The following is a 22,764-nucleotide window of genomic DNA, read 5'->3' on the forward strand; positions in this document are numbered from 1 at the left end:
ACGGAGCATTCACAGACACCAATAAGTACCTCCCGCGAAGCACAGCCTCTTAATGTTTCTCTCAGGTGGCAGTCAAAAAATATCTCCAAGGAAACGGCTCAAATGTCACCGAGAACAACGCGTGAAGAGCGTGTGTACGACTGACTGTGACTGCAGCTAGCATGGAGGAAGAATGGATTTTGTGGCTTTAACCAGTCGGCGCCAATGCCACAATACAGTCTCCGGCTGGTGTGTGTGTGTGTGTGTGTGTGTGTGTGTGTGTGTGTGTGTATGAGTTGCTATTGTTCATCTCTGTCTTCCCTCTTCCTCCAAGCCATCTGCATATCATTGTAAATGCAGCACAGGTTCAGGGGATGTTTTAAAAATGAAAGAAAAATTGTGTTTCACATTGTTGGACTGGAAGAACACAAAAATTAGCCAAAGACATAATGGAAATGTATGCGCCGGTAGATGTCGTGTCTAAACCCTGTAAAGTAAAAGGGGCCCGTGTTTGTTTTTGATCTGCTGGCCCCGCAGGTGGTTCCCGAGGTGTGGGCTTCATCCGCTTTGATAAGAGGATAGAGGCTGAGGAGGCCATCAAGGGCCTGAACGGACAGAAGCCAACGGGGGCCGCCGAGCCCATAACGGTCAAGTTCGCCAACAACCCCAGCCAGAAGACCAGCCAAGCGCTCCTGTCACAACTCTACCAGTCCCCCAACCGCCGATACCCAGGCCCCCTCCACCACCAGGCTCAGAGGTTCAGGTGAGTGCTGGGGCGAATGGGGCAGGCAAGAGACAGGTTAAGGTGGGATCAGCGTTCAGGTAGAGTTTGAAATGTTCCAAAGATGTGTAATGCAGAGTTTCCCCACCTTGGGAGCTGACCCAGTGTACGGTTTCCCGATCTTCATTTGGCGACTTCATGGAAATCCCAAGTTAAAGTGACTGGATTCCATTGTTCAGTCATTTTTGTGAAAGCAGTCCTGCTTCACAAGAAATATGAGCAGCTTCGAATGTGTCATAGAGTTGCAAAGTGGGAGGGCCCTGATTCCAGAAGGAAAAGGCCCATTAATGTTCTCCATAAACAGAACATTTCTACATGTTAAGTGACTCACACTTGATTGAGAATATCTGGTCCTTTGACAAAATGTCAAAGAGTTTGGCTTGTATATACGACATAAACCATAAGGTGAGAAGTTAATAAGTATGTCTCCCAAGGTGCATTTTGTTAAAAAAAATAGTTAAAGCTTAAATTTTTAGTTGTGTGCGTCATACATAGTACGACATAATATTACGACGTAATACTTAAAACTAATGGCTACAACATAAACCTATAGCCTTGTTGCCTTTTAATAAGATAAGATAAGATAATCCTTTATTAGTCTCTCAGTGGGGAAATTACAGGATTACAGTAGCACTGCTCACAAGTAATAAGTAATACGATAAAAGAAAAACAATATAAATAAAGAGTAGAATTGTAATAAACAGATTAAAGATTTAAGAATACAAAATTTGCAGTAAAAAAAAGAATATTAAATTTACAGATGGAATAAAAAATATACAGATGGAATAAATGAAATATACAGATGGAATCAGATATGTAAAAATATACAGATGAATAAAAATATACAGATGGGGTAAAAAATTGTATTTACAGATGGAGTAAAAACAATTGTACAAGTACTGAAATATACTAAAGTGAATATTGCACAAGTGCACGAATTAAAAGTAATCATTGTGCTCACAAAAATGACATACATAGTATGTACATAGTATGTACATAGTACTACATAATATTACAACGCAATACTTCAAACTAATGGCTACAACATAAACCTATAGCCTTGTTGCCTTTTAATATTGATTCAAAGGTTGGAAATATACTTCCAAGAATCAGCTCCTCCTACTTCCCAGCTCTATGCCAGAGACATCATGATGTAACAAAATGAAACACAAAGTGCCGTATCGGCAGAATAAGATGTAGAATAAGAACGGGGTCACTCGGGCCATCTGCCCAAAAGGTTGGGAATCTCCAAATTCAAGTGTTCAAGTTAAGCACAAAGGAAAGCAAGTAACATTAATCAGTAAACTTTATGAACGGTAGTAGTTTATACATCATAACTAAATTCTAAAACAAGTATGTCATCTAATGGGGTCTGATTGATGAAACGGGATTCCCATTTCACATGTGGATAATTAATGTCATCAGTCTCAGACTTGATAGCAATTATTCTTGGTTGATGTAACACTACATGAGTTTAATAAAGGAAACACGTCTGTTCTAAACAACGGGCCCGATTTTGGAAAACATTTGCACCAAATGCAATTGACGACGTTTGAACAGGGGATGTCACGCCCGCACAAAGAGCGCATGAGTCATAGCAACGTCAGTGATGCAACTTTTCTCCTGTGATCATATATGTCAGCACATGCTTCCCCCTTTTGAGCAGCAGGTGTGAGCTGCGCACCCGGTGCAGGTGTCAATAAATCAGGCCCTGTGAGCGCTCTGTGTGGGTCCACCCGGATCAGAGAGGAACTGTTCACAAGAGACTGTGGGGTTCTGTCGTTCACAACTACGTATTTCCCTTCATTTCATCATGCTGCCATCTTGTCAACACTTCTCAGAATATTCCCAGAGTAGCCTTAGCAAAAACATGTATTTGAATAATACTATTGGAACTGTTTATCAAACAAAAGCATCTTTGTCTTTGACTTGAGAGCCCTAATTCTGCATGATTTGGTCACAGTGGTACAATAAACCATCATGTTATTTTTCTAGTTTGACACACTTCAAATACATTGCCAATAAAAAAAAAACATTTGCTGGATTCGCAAGATATTACGATATATATTAGGATAGTATTTAATACTGCTTAAGTCCCTCCATTAGAAGCTGTTATTTAAAAAAAAAAGTCTTATATCCAATGACTACGAGACAAATTAAGTGAAGCCAGAATTTATTTGAGGATTTTGTTTTTAAACCCATACATGATGAAATTGAATGCATATGCTGTGTTTTGTACCCCAGGTCATGCATTTGCACAATACATCATATACAGTAATATATATATATATATATATATATATATATATATATATATATATATATATATATATATATATATATATATATATATATATATATATATATATGTACACACACATTGATGTTATATGACACCTGCAAATGGTTTGGGCTCTCTTTATTGAGGTCATGTCAACTTTCACCTCAGCAAAACACAAGACAGAAACAGGTGATTGTGTGATATTACCCTCCATCATCCGATCCAACAGAAATGTCTCAGAATTGGGGAGAGAATGTGTGCTTATACAATTTCCTCTCTCTTTCAATAACACTAAGCCGGTCGTGCTGTTTACTCTCTATCAAAGTCAGAGCTTGGAAGGTATTTTTCTTCCGGAGCGGCTTCCCTGGTGTGACACCTGAGCGATGTAGCGTGGCTGTGTGTCTGTGATACGCCAAGCCAATTTACAGGCTCCGCAGGAGAGCTGTCGCTTCTCATCACAACTCACAACCACAGGACACTTCCGTGGCTCTGTGCTCCTGCTCTCTGCTCCCGAGCCCTCCACTAAAACCTCCACACTGTAGAAGTTAGAAATGTGCTCCATGTAATAACCCTAAGCGGTTGTTTTTCCTGTTTATCCTTGAAGAGACGACATTAAATCTAAAGTAAGACAGGTAATATTAGTGTGTTTTAAAAAGGTGAAACAACTTTTATGAACAAAATAATGAGGCAAACATGATCAACTGATGTATCCCTGAAACAAAATGAAACATAGATATGCAATCCAACTTGTTTCACATACTTAACAAGTTTGTGCTGAGACCCAAGTTAAAAAATAGAATCACACTTGCATCAATCACACGGTTTATCTATAATGTGCACATATGGTCCCTCTCCGAGACGAGCAAACATAACCAACACGCCGAGCCCTTGTCTCCGATGCTCTGTTGTTAACTAATGGTACTAATTAGCAAATTAGCCTTATTATATCCAGGGCAGGAGCCAATTTTAATTGAACAGATTTTTGTTTAAAAAAAAAAAAGGGGGGGGGGGGGAAGACAAAAACACCCATTCTTCCATTAACATGCATTGAGAGAAAGCACAAAAGCCCCATTGTTTATATTGAGCTTGGGAGCTTGGAGAGGCAGTGTTAAAAGCCGGCAGACGGTTTGCGTGGTGAGCGCGCATCAGTGTGCGCTCGTACATGTGCGAGCGGAACAGGTAGAGAGAGAGGGAGAAAGAGGGAGCGAGAGAAAGAGAGCGATAGTTAGCAGCAGGTTGTTTTGTTGTGGCCCGGCGGCCCGGCGGCCAGCAGATGTCTTCGTGCTCCCGGGCCTGGAGCGCCTCTCCTCTGAGCACCTTTTCCAATTGACTCATTTACCCACAAAGCAGCCTGCTTGTTCCCTTCCCACGTAATGGGCTAATTACTGCTTTAATGAGTCCGTATATCCTACATTTTGGAAATGTTGAGAGAAAAGTGCTCTCACCAAGACACACCTTTAACCCAAATAACAAGTAGGCCTACAGTATACTCAGATGGTTTATATAAAACATAAAAAGGTCTGCTGTCTTCAAATATATGACTTTATTTAGACCTTGTAAAGATGTCAATGTATATAAACATAAAAAAAACATAATGTGAGCAACTTGTTTGCCACTATAAAATAACATTTTAGAGCGCAGGTTATCCATTCTAATTCATGAGATAACTACAATTACCTAGCATACCAATGTTTAATTGTCCCGGATTAGAAGACTACTTTTATCTCTAACATGCAATGTAAATTTAATTTTGAATGTTCAATATACATATTATTGTTATTATCATACAAGTTATTTAATAATATCTTTCAAAACCTAATTGACTTTTTAATTACAATAAAAATAACAATTACGTTCTCTGTTTCTGTTGTGAGAAAACACAATCCTGGTGACTAGTTGATTATATTGTATATTCATATAGCGGTTGTGTTGCAAAAACAGCAAATGCCTGTTGCCTGAAAGAGATGAGAAGAAACAACCTGCGTAGGCAAGGCAAAGTCAGAGAGTTTGTAGTGTTTTCAAGAGGAACGAGGCGTCACTAGCCAGCTGTTGCTCAATAAGCCGTGGCCCCTGTCCATTAGGCCAGAGGAGTTAATAAGACATGAGACAGGCCAGACCCAAGTGAGGAATGAAGGTCATCGAGTCACCGACCACACTGCTTCCATCCAAGAGGGCCGACGTTTCATACAGCCCACAGGTTTCTGAAGTCCGGCTCACAGACAGACACACACACACACACACACACACAGACACACACACACACACACAGCCCGCTGGGTTTATAAACCACACATCCACACAAACTTTAGCCTGGCTGACTGGCTGTCGCTCACGGGGCAAGTTAATATGAAACCACAACATTTCCCAAAAAACCTAACCCTTTGAGACAGAGGACACCCTCTGACTAACACTCAGCCATTCCACCTGACCCGTGAGCACTTAACAGGTTGACCCCGACCACAAAGACAGACATTCGCAATTTCACGGCTAGTTTAATGTTCAGATGTGCTTTTGTTGTTCCGCCTCATGTAAAACATACTTATCATCATCACTTTTCTCACTCACCATCATTCAAATGCCAAACCATTACACTGACAGAACTCTGGATCGTTCCCTGTCATCTTAGGTGTTCTCTCAATTCAGTTAACACTAATTAAAGACCGCAGTTTATGAAAATATCATTTCTTCTATCTTCTAAGTAACCATCAGCGTGGTGTCATACATTGTATGGATAACCTCATGCAATTCTTGCATTGAAAGTAAACCGATGATTTGCCCTTGCACAGCACTATGGCTAGCCTAGCATCCTAGCATAGCCGTGTGCCATGCCATGTTCACTCCCCTCCGCCATTAGTGCTCTGTATGTGTCTGTAAGTGTCCACCGCTGTAGTATAATATCACAGTTAACCAGTCACACCTGCAGTAATGTGGAAGCACCCGTAACACTCTGCTCTGGCATTAGCTAGTGCGGGGCTACGCCAAAGCCTGGGAAGTAGCGCAATGGCCGACCATACTGATGGTACTGTAGCGTCATTAACTGATGATAGCATTTTCTGGTGGGGCTCCTCAGTGTAATGGGCCAACTATAGATGAGTTTGTTTGTTCTTGAGTGAGGAGGACCATGCAGTTCCTACAGGGACGTAACATTAGTTCCATTGAGTGAGTCGACCATCTGCCCACCATTAACCCCAGAACCCTCCTTCTCTTTACAGGCTGGACAATTTGCTTAATATGGCCTATGGCGTAAAGAGGTAATTAAAAACTTCACCCAATGCCAGATGTCCATGTTGACTCAATGATTTTTCAATATCCTTTTTTTCTGTTCTTTTTTTAAATTATTATTAGTTTACATTTTCTTGTATTTCTGCAGTCACTTTGCGTTTGACCATTTGTTCAAGGTCAACTGCATCTTTTGGTTCTTTGATTTGTTTAGGTTGTTTTCTCGTAAGCTTGAGTTGGTTTTAAAACACTACCAATATCTTAAGGTGTAAAAAAAAATTATTTGTTTTCAGTGGTGATGAATTGCTTTGTTTTTGACAAGTGCTGGTGTTGTTGGGATTTTTTTGGGTTGTTTCTGTGTACTGAATGGATTTTGTTCTCTGGTGTAACACTCTTAATTTCTAGGTGTGTTTTTTTTCTACCGGATTCAGGTTCTCCTGCCTTGTCTCTCTCCAGCTATTGCTTGGGAATAGTCTTTCAAATCTTTAATTCATCACTTTGATCATATAGGTATTTCCCCACTACTTCATTAGAATAAAACCGCTACATCCACTATCAAGTATGTACACACGCTTTTATGACATAGATGTACGTCTGTGCAGTGGAAGCCACGACAAAATTACATATTGCCTTCATTTCTTGGCAGTACTAGCTGAGATAAGGAAGTGTTCAAAGAGTACACCGGATGAGGCTGGATGAACCTGGATCCCTGCTGGAAACAGGAAATGCTGTTTCACTGCAGAAAGCTCCAGCTTTGCTCGGCACGGCTCTGCTCAAATTTCTTCCTTTCGCCTCCCTGTTTCATTTTGCTTTCTCGCTACCATAGGTCTTACATAACCCTGAGCTGTGGTGGAACTGTGGTGATAGATGTTTAATGTGCTGACCGTGCCATCTTGCATGTTTGCAAGCACAGGGGACACCATCTGAAGGCAGTTTAGCAACTCAAACAGAGATAAAGTTGAGAGAAATGTTCCCTTAGCAAGTTCCTCTGAAAAGCCCGACAAGCGCCGCGGCCTCACTTTGAGTCTCTACATAATTTCCAAAAGGTGAAAATAGTGTCTGATTCAGCTGTCCTTATTCCAAAGCATGCCATCAACTTAGAAGTGCTTTTCAGTGATCCGAGCTTATTATATGAAAGGGAAGAGAAGAAAGGTCTTAGGAGCTGGAGATGTTTGGCTTCAGAAAAGGACAGAATAGATATCTGGTCAGCTCCACTGTTGCTATGCAACCCCTGGTCTCGTCTGTAACATTGGTTAGTGTTTGGTCCCGCTCTGATGGGTGCGCTCGCATGCACATTTACACACGCACAAGTGCACACACGCAGACACATGTACATGCCGGCACGCGCATCTCCACATTCTCGCAGTGGCAGTGTTAGCCAGCCTCCAAACCGTCACACGCTCGCAGACCTTCTCACACACTTCAGCTTTTGCATATAAATCACCACAAGTTGTTCTTTTTTCTTGCCGCGAGCCCAGCAGGAGAGAGAGAGAGAGGCTTGTAGGCAGCCGAGCATGTCAGACAAGGCCTCAACGTGGTGAAACCAGTAAAGATTCTTGATACTGGAGAAAATATTAACAAAGGATGGGGAACCCTTTATAATACAGTTTGCTGCTGCAGCCCCTGGTATCTCAGTCATAGATTTATGACAGTCTACTATAATCTATTTCATCTTATTATACAGGCATACACACAAATCTAATCTGTTTTATCTCACTTCATGCACATAAAAAAAAATATCCACAAAGAGCAAAAGCCCTCACCACCCTCGACTTGTATTAGTGTCCAAGGCAACTACAATGGCCAGAAGCAAACTCTGCATGACCAAAGTCAAGCAGGAAGGTCGCAGTGATTGCCGGCCATATATAGTCGCTGGAGAGAGTGAGAAGGGTGGGGGCCCTGAGCAGCAGGCAGTGCTATCGATCAGTGCCACCAGCTCTGGAATAGAACAGAACACCCTGCAGACTGCGGGAGGAGTGGGAGGAATACACTTTGTACCGTAATGCCACTGGGCTGTAAAGTGCTTCCATTTTCCATTTAGTTGGCTCCCTCTCCCCTCCCTCTCTTTCGTTAAGGAAGCAGCCTTCTCCGAGACAGCTGCAGCAAAGCGGAAATCTCAATTAAAGCACACCCAATAATGCCTATAGTCGTTTCTTGGAGAGAGGTGGCATAAGAAATGATCCTTTTTATCTCATTTACCTTTTATTTAAAAGTGGTGATTATTTTTTTCTCTCCCTCCTTTCCTTTCCTTTGAGCGGAAAGGCAATTAAGTGAAGTCAACTGAGGATTCAAATCTCTTGCATCACATGAAAAAGAAGAAGATTATGAGGCGAATGAGAACAGATTTAGCAGGCTGGTGCATGATCTTCGATGGATTTCTAGAAACGGTTTAATTCAACAACTTCCTGCAATTTAGCTCCTAAAGGAGCCACTCAAGGACACAAAAAGAGAACCTTCATCTGCATCTCCTTAAGCGGAAACACAGCTCCTCGCTGTCGTCACTCCTTACACTCCTCTCAGACCCGCAGCTCATTTAGCAGTAGCATTGAAAACACGCAGACAAACTTTTTGCATTAAGACATGATTGTGCACATTTAATAGGCACCCGTGCATATGCATCCTAATTCATCTGACGTCGTGTATTCGGCTCGGAGATCCGTTTTTCTAGTTTGAACCATGCACTGTAAAGATTTAAAAGATGAAGCTTATTATTTGTTATGGCTGTAGACAGTCGCACATCAGAAAGTTAAGTTTCATGGCAAGTTTTTATATTTGGAAGGAGGATTATGTCCATCTAGATGTTGATTTTTTTTACCAGTTTATGGCCATTTCATGTACTAAAAATTGTTCAACTGTGTAAATGAGCCTGTTCAGTTAAATCTCCCTCTTTTCTCTCTCCCCTTCTTCTGCTCTCCCTCTCCTCACAGGTTCTCCCCCATCACCATTGACAGCATGACCAGCCTGGTCGGCATGAACATCCCTGGGCACACGGGCACCGGTTGGTGCATCTTCGTGTACAACCTGTCGCCAGATTCGGATGAGAGCGTGCTCTGGCAGCTGTTCGGGCCCTTCGGCGCAGTCAACAACGTCAAGGTGATCCGTGACTTCAACACCAACAAGTGCAAAGGCTTTGGCTTTGTCACCATGACAAATTACGACGAGGCGGCCATGGCCATCGCCAGTCTCAACGGCTACAGGTTGGGCGACCGCGTCTTGCAAGTCTCCTTCAAGACTAACAAGACACACAAGTCCTGAACTTTAACAGATAAAAGCAGTTGCCCCGCGACTTTGTCTGCTCCCAAATTGCCCCCAACCTTCCCCCCCTACCCCCCCATACACCCGTCCCTTAGCCCCTTCAGTCACTACCACTACCACCCTACTACAGCCATCCAACACAGCAAACTCAAACTCCAACCGGAACACAAAGCAACCGACAAACCATCAAACAAATTGAACTAGAAATGGCTTATATTATAACTTTGGACCTATAAGCCAATGTTGCCTATGTATTACAAAAATGAAATGATGAAAATGTTCATGAGTTTTTTGGAAGCTTCTGTGATAATGCAGGCTTCTCTTTGTTGTATATTCTTTCTGTTTGTTGTGGTTGTTTAAATGAGTTTTCTCTTCTGTGTAAACGGTAGCAAATCCCTGTATTTCCCCTTATTTCAGAGAAGAGAACGTCCTTTTTAGATTGAAAACTTTTCTCTGTCTTGATTCAGGATTTGTTTTTCTTTTGTAAATCCGGATCCACTGTCGTTAGTATTATATACCTCCCTGTCGGTAAAAGGGAGGGGGCTCTTTTTTAAATTGGTGAACCATTCATTCATTTTTAGTGTGTATCAAAAAGTTCCCCTTATCTATTATAGATGGGATTCCACAATCCCAGAAACTCTGATGTAGAAAAAAAAAGAATTTCTAACATTGTTTTTGTTTTGTATCGCAAACAAAAACATAATGTCTTTCCTCACAGTGGTTCAGGGAGATGGGGCGAGGGAGGGGATGGGTTAGCTTTCCTGATGACACGTTCAGTAATTTAAGAAAAAAAAAAAATAACACTGTTGCCAAAGAGAAGATCTCTTTGCTTGAAAAAAAAATGCGTTTAGAAAAAGATAAAAATAAAGAGAAAGAAGATCTATTTTTATAAATGATAATTAAAATAAGAATTATTGATGAATTTTTACAAGAATCTGGATTTGAAAAAAGAGAAAAATATTTTGACTGGCTAACTAGGGGGGGCCGGGGCGGGAGGGAGGGGGCACCACCTTGTCTCGTCGTTCTGCCGTGGTACTTTATAGGATCAAAGGTTGTTTGTTTTTTGGGAAATCCAAGTTGGCAGTGATTTTGTAGATGGAAGGGATGCAAACTGAGGCAGGTGATTTTGGTAATTTTTCACATATGTACTAGTGCGTAATTATTCAACAGCGATACCCAAAAGGGAAGGGAGAGGGGTCTTTCCAAGGCCTAACCATCCTTATAGTCCAGAGCCCAAAGCAAGAAGACCCTTTGTCCACTTGTTTTCCTGTTTTCGTCATCAGTTAATATGGGATATCAGTAAATAGATATATACACATCTATCCATTTAGAGAGCATACTATACATTATCTATATCATTTTCTTCGCTCTGCGTTTGTGAACTTACATTTGAAAAGAACTTCCTTTTAGCGATCAACAGTAGGTGCTATACTACATTATTCACATATCTTAAATATCCAAGTTTGTTGTTCTATGTGTTGTTTAAAGAAAAAAAAAACTTCGATGTTGGCATTGAATTGAGCTGCTGTTCTTTGTTTAATATTTGTTTATTGTTGGCCCGAAAATCTGGTTAGACTATCTCTTTGCTGAATAACCAGATGAACGAATTTGGGCCGTGTAAGAATCACTGAACAAATTTTGATTTTGTATTTTTTTTGTTTGGCTTGCTGACTTTTAGGTTACTTGCTGAGCGTAAAACGTTTGTCAAAACTAAATGATGATTAGCTAGTTCCGTTAGTCTAGATATTTGTTTCCTTAAAAAGGATCTATGACAACTGTGTCTTTATTTGCTGTGTACAAATAGATGATATATATATACATATATAGTCTACATTTGTTTTACAATATCTACTGTACTATATGAGTTGTCACTGTTCTTTTGTTTGAGCTTGTCTTTTTCATATGACAACTTATTATGAAGTGGTGGTTCAGTTACTTAGAAAAACTTGTGAGGAAACTGTTCAATTGTTGTCATGTTGCTTGTGGAGAAAAAAAAAAAGATTTGGATTAACTTTCAGTTAGCTACCGCGGCAAAAAGAAACCGAACAAAATCTTAGAATATAACTGTATTTGTTTATCTGTTTATTTACTTATCTATTTTTTAAACTATTTATTTTTCTATTTATTTGTATTTATTATCTATTTATGAATTGATTAATTTATATGTGTATTTATGTATTTATTTGTTTCATTGTCTGTGTATTTGCGTGATTCTGGTACAGGGAGGGGGCGTTTCTGAGCAAAAGGGAACAAAGCGACTAGTGGAGAGGCTCTTCCAGTAGTCCACTGCACTGAGAGAACTTTTAGTACGTTCGTGCTTTGTACCAATATATCAAAATTACAATATAAAAAAATCTAAAAGTCAAGAAAACTGAAAAAAATGTCCGGAGGGTTGGGGGACGCTCTTCCCTTATTACTAGAAACAGTTACTCGCTATGCATAACCTAGTTAATAGTTAAATTTGCTATTGCTTTTTTCTTGTCTTGTTAAAATGAAATCTTTAGATCTTTTTCAATAAAGTTTAGTCTTAATAGAATGTTATAAACAGTCGTTCTGGTTCAATATAACCTGTGATAAGTTTGTGTTGTTCTAAAAAGCCACTCCGTCCACACCCTCCCTCCACTTACTACCGCTTTGTGATGAAACCTTATGCAAAAATGTGGGTCTGAAAGCATAGTTTTCAGTTTTCAGTAAAACATTTTATATAACATTCAGCTCTTGGAGGCTTGGGCAGATACATTTTAAAAAGGAGCAAATGCCCGTTGTTGTTTGAGGGTCATTCATTGCACTGGACTAAATCGGTCAAAATCACTTAAGAGTCAAAACTTATTTTTAAAAATATTCATCATGTTTTCAAATGACATACCAACAAATCTTTAAAAATGAGAAATTGTTACCATTGCACACCAACTGTTATTTACAGCAGTTGTTGCTATACTTAAGAAGTACTCTGGAGGTATGAAAAGGGATTGTACCAATTCTATATTTTATATACTCTAATATGATATATATTATATATTTTGAAAGGTGAAAAGGTAAGGGAATGGTTCCAGAAGTATAAATATACGGAATTTGGATTTTTTTGTTTGTTGTTAAGACTTGAAAACATGAAGGAGGTGTGTGGAGAGCATTTCAAACACTCAGACGCATGCTCGCATTAAGTACATCCTTCTCTCTCACACCTCAGTCATCTGACAGGCCGGGTCATCTTATATCGTCATTATTATCCCGTCATCATCTGCGCCATTCAATCACATAGTTTTCTAAGGTCATAACGGCAACAAACCAACCAACCAACCTACCCGCCAACCAACCATACAGACCCCTTCATGCTCCCCGCCGTCGGGAGCTTGAATTATGCAACGACCCCAGTAGAATGTTGTTCTGATGTGTGAACTAATTTCCTACACTGTATGACTTTTGAACTCTTACGATGCGTGCCTGTGTTCCGCCTAGACCCTGTGTGCACATGTGTGTGTGTGTGTGTGTGTGTGTGTGTGTGCGTGTGCGCGCATGTGTGCATGTTTGTATGCATGTTCCTTTATGTATTTGTTTGCGTGTAGTGCGTTTGTCCTCATACGTTTGTTCGCGTGGAGTACATCCAAATGTGCGTATGTACAGTATATACATTTGTTACGTGTTTGTGATTGTGTGTGTCTGCGCGTGTGTGTGTGTGTGTGTGTGTTTTGTGCATTTTGGGTCTGTTTAGTGCACACGTATACAAACGCATACGTGTGCGTCTCCCTGAGTGCATGTGTGCACGCGTGAGACAGAAACGGCGCGTGCAGTTGCTTTGAAATGTGTGTGCGCGTGTGTGTGCGTGAAAGTGTGTGCATGTCAGGGTGTTTGAAACATGGGGCTGCGTCACCTCGCTCTATGCCCAACCCCTATGGCTCACACCATCCCCTGTAGCGCCTTATAGTGGCAGCCTGCCAGTAGGAACAACGCAGCCAGTAGTGGAGGAGGGAAGGTGAACAGAGGAACTAGGCTCTTCTTGTCAGTTTTCATTTTCCTCCTGAGACGTGTTTGTTTACTATCTGAAAAATCTATAAACGAAATCTTTAAAGACAAAAAAGACGAAAAAATGTTCACAGGGCCCCATGACCGCGGCTCTCTCTTCTCTCTCCTGCTTATGTTATTACTTAACAATTATCAATGATGATTATTATGATTATTATTGCTATTATTCTTAGTATTCTTATTCTTATTATTAATCCAATTACTGCGATGAATGACTTCATGTTATCCTTGCTAGTTTAGGTCATTTCTGAAACTGGAAACAAAAATAAAAATCTTGCTGTAAATGTTTGTTTTTTCTTTTTCATAAAACTGTTGTGTTTGAATTATTTGTACTTTTGAATGTTGGGACAATAAAATGAGGTGTTAAGAGCTTGGATGTTTCTTGTCGTGATGAATGAAGCCTTTAAATACGTATCACACTGCATACTGATACGTTTCAAAAATATTCTCCCTCCAAATGCTAACATTTGGTAGTTCCAGCTCCTAAAACGTGAGCATTTGCCGCTCTTTTTTTTTTCAATCACAAAAAAAATGGTTATTGTATTTACACAAAGCAAGCCATTTGAAGAAGTTATCTTGGGCTCAGAAATTGTGAAGGACGTTTTTCATAAATTATCTGGCAAGATTTCAAATTAGTAATACAACACAATAGCATTGACTGCAACGGTAAATCATAGATTTAATCTGCGTCCACTGTGACCTTTCAGCTTCTGAGGGACAGTCACGACTATGAGGCAGTAACACTGCAGTCATAAAACGCAGTGCTGATCTCGGTCGGCCCTCGAAAAGTGCTGCTGTGAGACAGGAGAGAGGAATCAGTGAGATAACACTGCCCCCTGCATCCTCGCGGGCTCCGCGTCCTTTCGTGACACAATGCTGCCTCTCACCAAGTAAGAGTGTGTGGTTAATATGTGCTTATCAGCTCATCCGATCGTTCTGCCTCACAATCCAAACATCACCAGTCAGCCAGAAAAGCACCTGAAGCAAAGCAACTCCGAACACGGCCTTAGGGGACAGAGGAATAGCTCTGCTGCAGACCACATCCGTTCACCAATGGCAATTTTCTCAATGTAATGTCCGGTGATGTGAACCCAGCTTTACGCCGTCACAATCTAGATCACACCCGAGAGCATCCCAGCAGTCGTGGAGGAGACGATGGCTGTTAGACTGCGATATGTTCTGTCACTCTTGTCCCTCCTCTCCCGTTGTTAGCAACTTAATGATCCTCCACTCTCATCAAGAGGAAAGTATGGGGAGGATATGAGTCAGCGTGCGCTCTCAAGTCTTCCTTCATCTGAGTTATTGAGGCTCTAAAGGCAATAGTTCAATAAATAACTGTTGATTTCAACTTTCGACGTTGCTAAATAAAAAGTCGGTTTTACTCTGCCGCGACTCAGGCGTGGGGAAAACAAAATGTATTATGAGAAATCACGAAAAAAAGTATTTCATGCAAACAAGATGCTCCAAAGGAAGTGAAAGTGCGCTCGCTTGGGAGAGTTGTTGGGTTTAATATGGCTCACTTCTCACCATATTCTGTCACCAGGTGCAACCATATGATGCTGCCTCTCAGTTTCTATATAAACCACTTTTCATCTGCCTGGGTGAGAGCTGATCACACCCGCTCCATGGTGTGAATGTCAGCATCCTGCCGCGCTGTGATGTAGACGGCGGTTCTGCCAAATGACAAGCATGAGCCTCACAGTCGGAAGCATATTATTTCATAAGGAGCTACTTGTCTTTGACAAATCTTCCGCAGTGAAATCCGTGCGGTGGGGGAGCCTTTGTTGCCCTCTAGCTCTCCTTGGTAGACACTCTGACATTAATGGGATACCTCTCTTCACCCCTTTGTCCACTTTAAAGATTTCACACCGCCTAATCAAAAGACTCTCAGCCTCACTTCATGTTATTTATTAACCAAGCCGCTCTCAGAGGACTGCGCAGTCCATTTCATTTTCTCTTTCGGCACTAACACGCCGATCAGACTGATCAGACCGTCTGTTTAATTACAAAGTTTGTTTTAATGTGTGATGTGATTGTGTATAATGTGTTCATTCAAGTTAGTCTTTGAAACCAACTTCTTATAAAAGCGTGTTGGGTGATATCTTCTTACTGCACTCAAGACTTTTTGACATTAAGATTAGAGCAGCCTTCTCTTCCAGCGTTTCAATTTCTTTTTGGAAGTAGTAATGATATGATGCTGCACATAATGAACCCTGTAGTTCTGGGATAACTGCACTATGATCCCCAGGAACTTGTTTAGCAGTGATGAGCTACCCAGATGCTTTGCCAAATGATCAATTTAGTAATAAGTGCCAAAACAATAACCTAACGTATTAAAAATACGTTAAAGCTGATTCTAAAAAAAATAGCCTTCACTGTAGTTCCTTCACTCCCAGAATTAATATTCAATGTCATAAATGTAAGGATCGGCCCAGCTTGTCTATACAACACTTCGGGAAACCCTGGAGAAACACTCTTACTAAAAAGTTGGGGAAAGTTTTTTTTAGCAAGTTGTATTTGCTATTGGTTGTCTTCTGATTTTATGTTGTTCTTGATCAGATGACAATTAATTTAATTTACATTCATATACATGACATACATTAATTCATTCATTCATTTTAATTTAGTTACTTTCATGATCTTTCATTCAAACCGTTGATGTCCCCATGCCGTTATTGCTTTTTTGAAATGCTTTGAAAGTGTAGAATAGTTTTGATGACCTGATGATTTCAAGCATTTCACCCTCTTTCTTACTTTCTTACGACCGAGTATGTCTGCGACCACCAGACAACGTGTCTACACCTCTCTCCCGCCTCGACAGTAACTCATCAACGCTTCCAGTTGGCTCTCTTTAAATTATCACCCGCAACTAACAGGTAAGGACGGAAAAACATTCAACTAAGTAGTAAAGCTGTGAGTCACAGCTCAAGATCCACTTCACTCTAACACATATGTGTCGCCATGTAAGTTGTTTTCACTCTGGAGGTCACTTGAAGTGTGGCTGCCTAACAGATTGAAGTTGTGTGAACAGGGACGGCGCGATCGATGCCGGTGCTTCCTCGGAGAGCAAGTGACACTCACAAGGGCCTAATAAAGTACCGGAGCCCATTCAGAAAGTTTCGTTCCCTGAGGGTTCTGCTTGCAATCTGCTCCCCTGCTAAGTCTCTTAATTTCAATGCAATATTTCCAGCACCGCGGGATCACACTGTTGTTGCTCAGGGGCAGCCTCTTCTTGTACACACAATCTGTCGCCGTGTTGTGACGTACGTCGGGGCATCACAGCAACGCACGACTCACCGATGCAATGCTATATTGAGACGCCTGATTGACCCGAGTGGAAACCGCGTGCGAAATGTACTGAAAACGAAGCGGACCAATAGAGAAGCGTCAGGACTCAAACCCTCCACTCAATGGGCTGACAAATGAATGACATAAAAGATCTTTTTCCCTATGCAGCCCTCTGCTGCACAGAGCTAAAAAGAGCTACTTCTTCCTCGCCGCGCTCTTGACTCAAGCTTTTGTCCATGCTTCAGGTTCTGACTGAGTTCATCAGCACCCTGTGTGCTTGAACTGTTAAACTCTTGCAACGTGTATTAACATTTGGAGAAATGCAAGTAATTCATTTGAACCTTTCCATGCCTTAACTTTGTAAATTGTGTATTTGTGATCACATGACACTGAATTAAAGACATGGTATCCTCAAGCTCTGCTGTGACATTGTTCAAACTTTACAGTGGCAATGCACACCAAAGATAAATAGGGAGCTGAAGGAGGAAGCTAAAAGAAGAGCTTCTTTCTAAAGATGAGACCAACCAACAGCTGCATCATTATGTCTGAAATATCCATACACGAGTATATTTCTTCTTATCCTCTTGTTAAGTTGGAAGTAAGACAGAAACAAGCTTAAGGATGTAATGATATCTGGATTGAACCGTGATGTCCTGAGAACAATGGCAGTGTGTGAGTGCAGAATGATTTTGGAAGTCATAAATATGCATCACGTTAATTATAATTTAGAAAATCAAGTTGCAGAATATGCCCACTGAAGAATGAAATCCCAACCTAAGATTTTAACACCAATGTAACAAACAAAATATTCTAATATTTTCGACCTGCCCCGCTTGCCGTCCTCAGTTGCATGCGCATAATGGCAACGTCAAATTAACTGAGCTGTTTAGTACATTAAGCAGCAGCGACGAACAGGACAGCGCTTCATCTGCTGATAACTGGACTAGCAGATGGTGTGTAAATAATGTACGTCGTCTCATGGGAACATCCAGGTCTGTCTTAGTCTGGTTGGATGCACCAACCCGTCTCCATCACTCAACGTGACCCTTGCAATGTAATAAAGACGAAACCATCGCGTTCGTTTGATCCAATGACAGGGGGGAAACAGTTTGGGATGCATGATCTTGACGGCGCCATCATCACTAAGTACAGAGGAAACATTGTTATGTTATCTTTTACCCTGCACACATCGCTTGGTTTAATTTGCATGCAGGTAACAGTTTTATTGGAGTCTTAGCTTTTCGCACTTTACTTTTTATTTCAATTATTCATTGTTTTTTGTATTTGTATTTACATGACAACACCTGGTGGAGAAACCGGTCTTTTCTCTCTGTTCCAAAGGGAAGTCAGGGAACAGACTCAGTGTTACATATCAGCACTCCTGCTGCCTGAAGCTGGTGGGGATTCAATGTCTTTCTCAAGGGCACTTGGTGGGGGGCACATACTTGTCATCATGAGGGCATTCTCCAGTCAGTGTGGTTTCCCAATGAAGCAAACGAGCAGGATAGCTACTGGAAGTATTAATCACATCCTCCACTCTTTCTGCTCATATTTCCTCTCTTTTTACTGGGAACTAGACACTACCAGCCCACTTCTACTACAGACCATAGCTGCAGTGGTGAATGGGCTCTCATGTTTTACTGATAGATTTGGCCGTGAATGTGAAGACTGCGATGTTGGCATTCCCAGCTTCAGCAGTGAAAATGACAAGCAGCTCGCACAGCTCAGATGTCTGTGACTGTGCAACAGTGTTGTTTTTTTTTGCCGTAATGATGATGGCTGTGATAATTGTGGCCATGGCAGTGACTGCAAAGATCAGAGGATAACACTTTGGCCACTTTTTTGAGGCAGAAAGGGGCCATATTGTCTTCAGCAGGGATTGTGATTGGCAAACAGGCTAAAGTTAAACTTGATAGCAGGCTTAGCGCCTGCAAATCAGACAGAAGAGCAGAACTGCAACTCTTCCTGTGAAGTGAAGAAAACCCTGTTCATCTCCCGCTTTAAGAAATTACATCATTGGCTTCATTGTCAACTTGCATTTCCTCTTAGTGAGTTTTCCCCTTTACACCCTCAACCTTTTCTTCAACCTTGCTTGAAGAAGCATGACACATGATGAACTGCACTGCAGAAAATGTACTCAGCAGTCATAACTGGTTAGTATATTTACCTAAAATGAGGTGAACTGCAGGACTTTTTGTTTGTCCAGTCAATTCATGCAGTGTAATGTATAACATCCCTGGTTGAGTCGGTCCCAGTCTTTAACAATGATTCATGAAAAATGTAATAATCGATTCATCTACCAAAATGCATTTTAGTTTCACGACTTAAGTAGCAGGATGAAACATTTGCCCTGCATGTAACGCAGAGAGGATAGTCCTAAAGGAAGCTGGAGTTGAGCCACTGTCGTGTCCCTTCAAATGCTGCAGATTATAAGTACATATGCATTGCCCTTCACAAATACACATGCTAGTGGTTGCTCTGTCGCTCACTGACTGTTTCCCCGGATCTGCTTGGATGTGTGGTTTTTGGCTCAGATAACGATGCGCACTTCTATGGCAAGCACAGTGGTGTTATTTATTGCCGCGACGCTGATGCCTGTGATGATGGTGGCGGTGACAGTGAGAGCAGTATTGGCGGGCAGAAGCAGCAGGCACCAGATCCCCTCCTGTTTGTTCAGAGAGACACACAGCAAAGCTTTACGGTGTTCAACCCAAGGCTGCAAACCCCCAGTAAAACCAAAACACTGGCACTGGTTAGAGCACATATTGTTTTCGTGCCATTTTCCAAATTCATGCCCGTCTGCCTGAGTGTTTGTCTGTGCATCTGTCTTACTGTCAGGCTGTGTCTATTTATTTGCCTGCCTGTTTGAGTGTCATTATTTCGTGCTTGTGTATTTGAAGGCCTTTGTAAATATCCAATGCTCCTGATTGGCTTTTCTATTATTACCAAAGATATGTACATAGACAAAGACCACGCACTCTCTTTTTATGCGTTTTCAAATGCATTCTGTACATCGGTACATGTGCAGACATTATGCCTGCCTTCCTGAACGTGTGTGTGTGTGTGTGTGTGTGTAAGGTTCTGCGAGCCCACATATGTGTGAGTGGGTGATTTCGGCTCTGCGAGCCCAGCACCCAACCATCTGTCACACAGGGGCCACCGTGTTCTGAAGCCAATCATCTCCTTCCAACAGCTTCTAGGATCCTCGCTCTGCTTTCCAACAATGGTCCGGCACGCCAAACACACATTCACACACAAACAATGACAACGTCTGCCACATGCTCCTATCAGCAGGCGCACGCACACTCGCACACACAAACTTCACAATCACACAGACGCTTGCCTTGAAAAATGTTAAGGCCCTTTCCCTCGTTGAAGAAAATCTGGCTTTCATCGCAGTTCCAAGTAGTCGCTTGTTTGGTAGTTCAGAGCCACTGCGATTGGCTGCTGCCATCAGCTGAATAGTTTTACAGCAGAGCTAACAGAAGTAGTATTTAATGTGAAATATTCCATTTAATGATCAATTTGTAAGTGGCAATTTTCACATTTGACATTTTGAAGAATACAGTTATTTGCTTTCTTGTTGGGAGCGAGATGAGAAGACTGATCCCACATGTTTGTGTGACATACAAAGCGACAGACAGCAGCTAGTTGTAAAAGCTTTGTAGAAAGACTGGACACAGAGGGAAACAACTAGCCTGGCTCCGTCCAGAGGTAACTAAATGTGCTTGCCAGCGCATCCCTAAACGTTACATGTTGTTTTGATCCATACAAAATCCTGAAAATGTAAAAATGTTCCTTTTGGACAGAGCCGGGCGTGCCATTTCCCCTTAACAGTTATCTTAGACTGTGCTAGTTGCTGCTTTCTGTAGTTTAAATGTTAATGGACGGGTATGTGAGTGGTATCGTGCAGCAAGAAAGCAAGTACATTTACCACGATGAAACACTACCATGTCTTATAACTTGGGTTTCATCATTGTAGCACCTGACATCATGTCTATCTTTTACACAAACATTGTGCTCAAATGTATTGCTGAGGACTTCACGTCTGTCTCTTTCTGACGTTATTTCACGGTTTTATTGCCATTCAGGGGTTTTTAGTCACGTTTTCCTCAATATGTTAATAGTGCATCCCCACTCCACAATTGTTTACCCTCTCATCATCCATCTATATAATAACTGTCTATCTGTATTATCGATGAATTAGTTGTGCACATCATTGGCAGCTTGTTTCTATATTCTAGTTGGGAACTTAACTTCAGTTTCAATTGAATGCATGACCCATGAGGAACCAAGAAATGTCAACGACTTTTTTTTCTTCTTTTTCTTATGGTTCACTTGACAAGAGCATCTAAAGTTCAAGTATAAACTGACAGGAACTTCAATAAATACAGTGTGTCAACACACAGAGCCACAGCACAGAACAACAACAGCTTGTGATATGGATAGAGTTGACCAGAAATGGCAGCAGCTGTCAAAACCTGCTGCAGGAAAATAAGCAAAACCCCCTACAACCTTCAAAGAAATACCTTTCATGTATACATAGTACTTACACAAGAAAAATCAAGAGCCCTCAGATGCAACATAGATTTCATAGTTTCTCAACACATTTTCTGTTTAGACATTCTTCTTGCCATGCGTTTAATGTTGGCTGTGCTTACAATTCACTTTAAAAAGACAAAATTGCGCAGGTGGTACATTATTATGTCAACATCCTGGTATCTCATGATGGAAAATTACATGTCGACGTGTTTGAAAGAATACGCGAGAGGTTCCTCAAGTGTTACCATCACTTGGGAGAGGATAGGCATTCATTTCATACCACATGACATACTCTTCTTGGACAGTAGAAAACAATAGCCCCAGTTTTTACGACACTTATGTTTCTATATCTCTCACGTCGTTAAATATCTCAGCACAAGTCTTTGGCTCTTTTCCACAGTTGCCCTCTGGCCCTGCACTCTGATCTCTGTGTTTTCACTGGGAATAGTTTCAGGGCCCACTCTCAGCCTCTCACAAATCTCAATCATACCAGAATCTAAATAATTTGAGCCAGCGCGTTCTTACGGAGTTGGTCAGATTTGTAAGGCTTTGGCTTAGCTATGCTGAGCATCCATGACCTTCTAGTCTAAAACTTTCTTCTTTTTTATCATTCCTTACTTCATATTCTTCATCATTTTCCCTCATAGGGATGACAGCAATCTCTTGAATAATGTAGCCCTCTCACCTCAGAGCATTGAGTTATTTTAGAGAACGCGCCCTGAAAGAAAGATGTGTGAATGACATGCTGTGCGTCTACGGTCCTCGATACCGTCATTTGATTTCTAAATGATAGACCTGTCCATGCTGTCGTCAGAACACTCACTCTCTTCATCCAGGCGGTGAAGAAACAAGGCGGTTCATGTCCAGAACTGAGAGTCGTTTCTGAGAGGAAGACCAGTGACTACGTCCAAGTATCAGTTAGTGCAAAAACAAAAAGAGCCGTCTCTTTGCAGAGCTTTTCCATAGCTGTGGACTTGTTAACTGGAGGAAAATCAGAGGTTTCTCAGACCTGTGCAGAAATAACCACAGACATCATCACTCAGGTGTCTATCAGGGTAGAGACGGACCCCATGCCGCTTCCTCAAACAGCCGACGGCATGGTCAAACACTTTGTGTAAATTACAGACCATCTGGTAGCCGTCTCATCGTAATGTTGTCAATGTTCAGTCTCCTTTCCTGTCACGGAACACCGACAGCTGAAAATATCTCTTTTTAATGTCAGAGCAGTTCAAATCCTTTTTGGTTAATGATCTCATAAATGGGAAGACATTGCATGTTAGGCTTTTAGATGAAACCAGCACGACTGGTGTAGCAACACTGATCCTCCAAACCATACTGTTTTAGTCAGACAAAACAGACAGTGGGTTTGTGTGCAATGACATCGACCTGGGTGGATTTA

General features: G+C 41.3%; 1 protein-coding gene across 7 annotated transcripts in view; it reads left to right on the forward strand.

Annotated features, from left to right (window-relative positions):
- Window positions 1-13,907, forward strand: part of elavl4 (ELAV like neuron-specific RNA binding protein 4) — a 78,923-nt gene extending 65,016 nt beyond the window's left edge. For 4 of the 7 annotated variants that reach the window (XM_068591288.1, XM_068591293.1, XM_068591295.1 and 1 more), the window contains 3 exons: window positions 507-742; window positions 6,254-6,292; window positions 9,188-13,907. In XM_068591288.1, the coding sequence (XP_068447389.1) occupies window positions 507-742; window positions 6,254-6,292; window positions 9,188-9,515 (603 nt within the window). In that variant the 3' untranslated portion in view covers window positions 9,516-13,907. The remainder of the gene's footprint in view (window positions 1-506; window positions 743-6,253; window positions 6,293-9,187) is intronic. The other 3 variants (XM_068591289.1, XM_068591292.1, XM_068591290.1) reach the window with 3 other exon arrangements.
- The last annotated feature ends 8,857 nt before the right edge of the window (window positions 13,908-22,764 follow it).

Source organism: Clinocottus analis, unplaced genomic scaffold (genome assembly GCF_023055335.1).
Source record: "Clinocottus analis isolate CAN_PGR_092001 unplaced genomic scaffold, fCliAna1.0.p SCAF_25, whole genome shotgun sequence".
NCBI lineage: Eukaryota > Metazoa > Chordata > Actinopteri > Perciformes > Cottidae > Clinocottus > Clinocottus analis.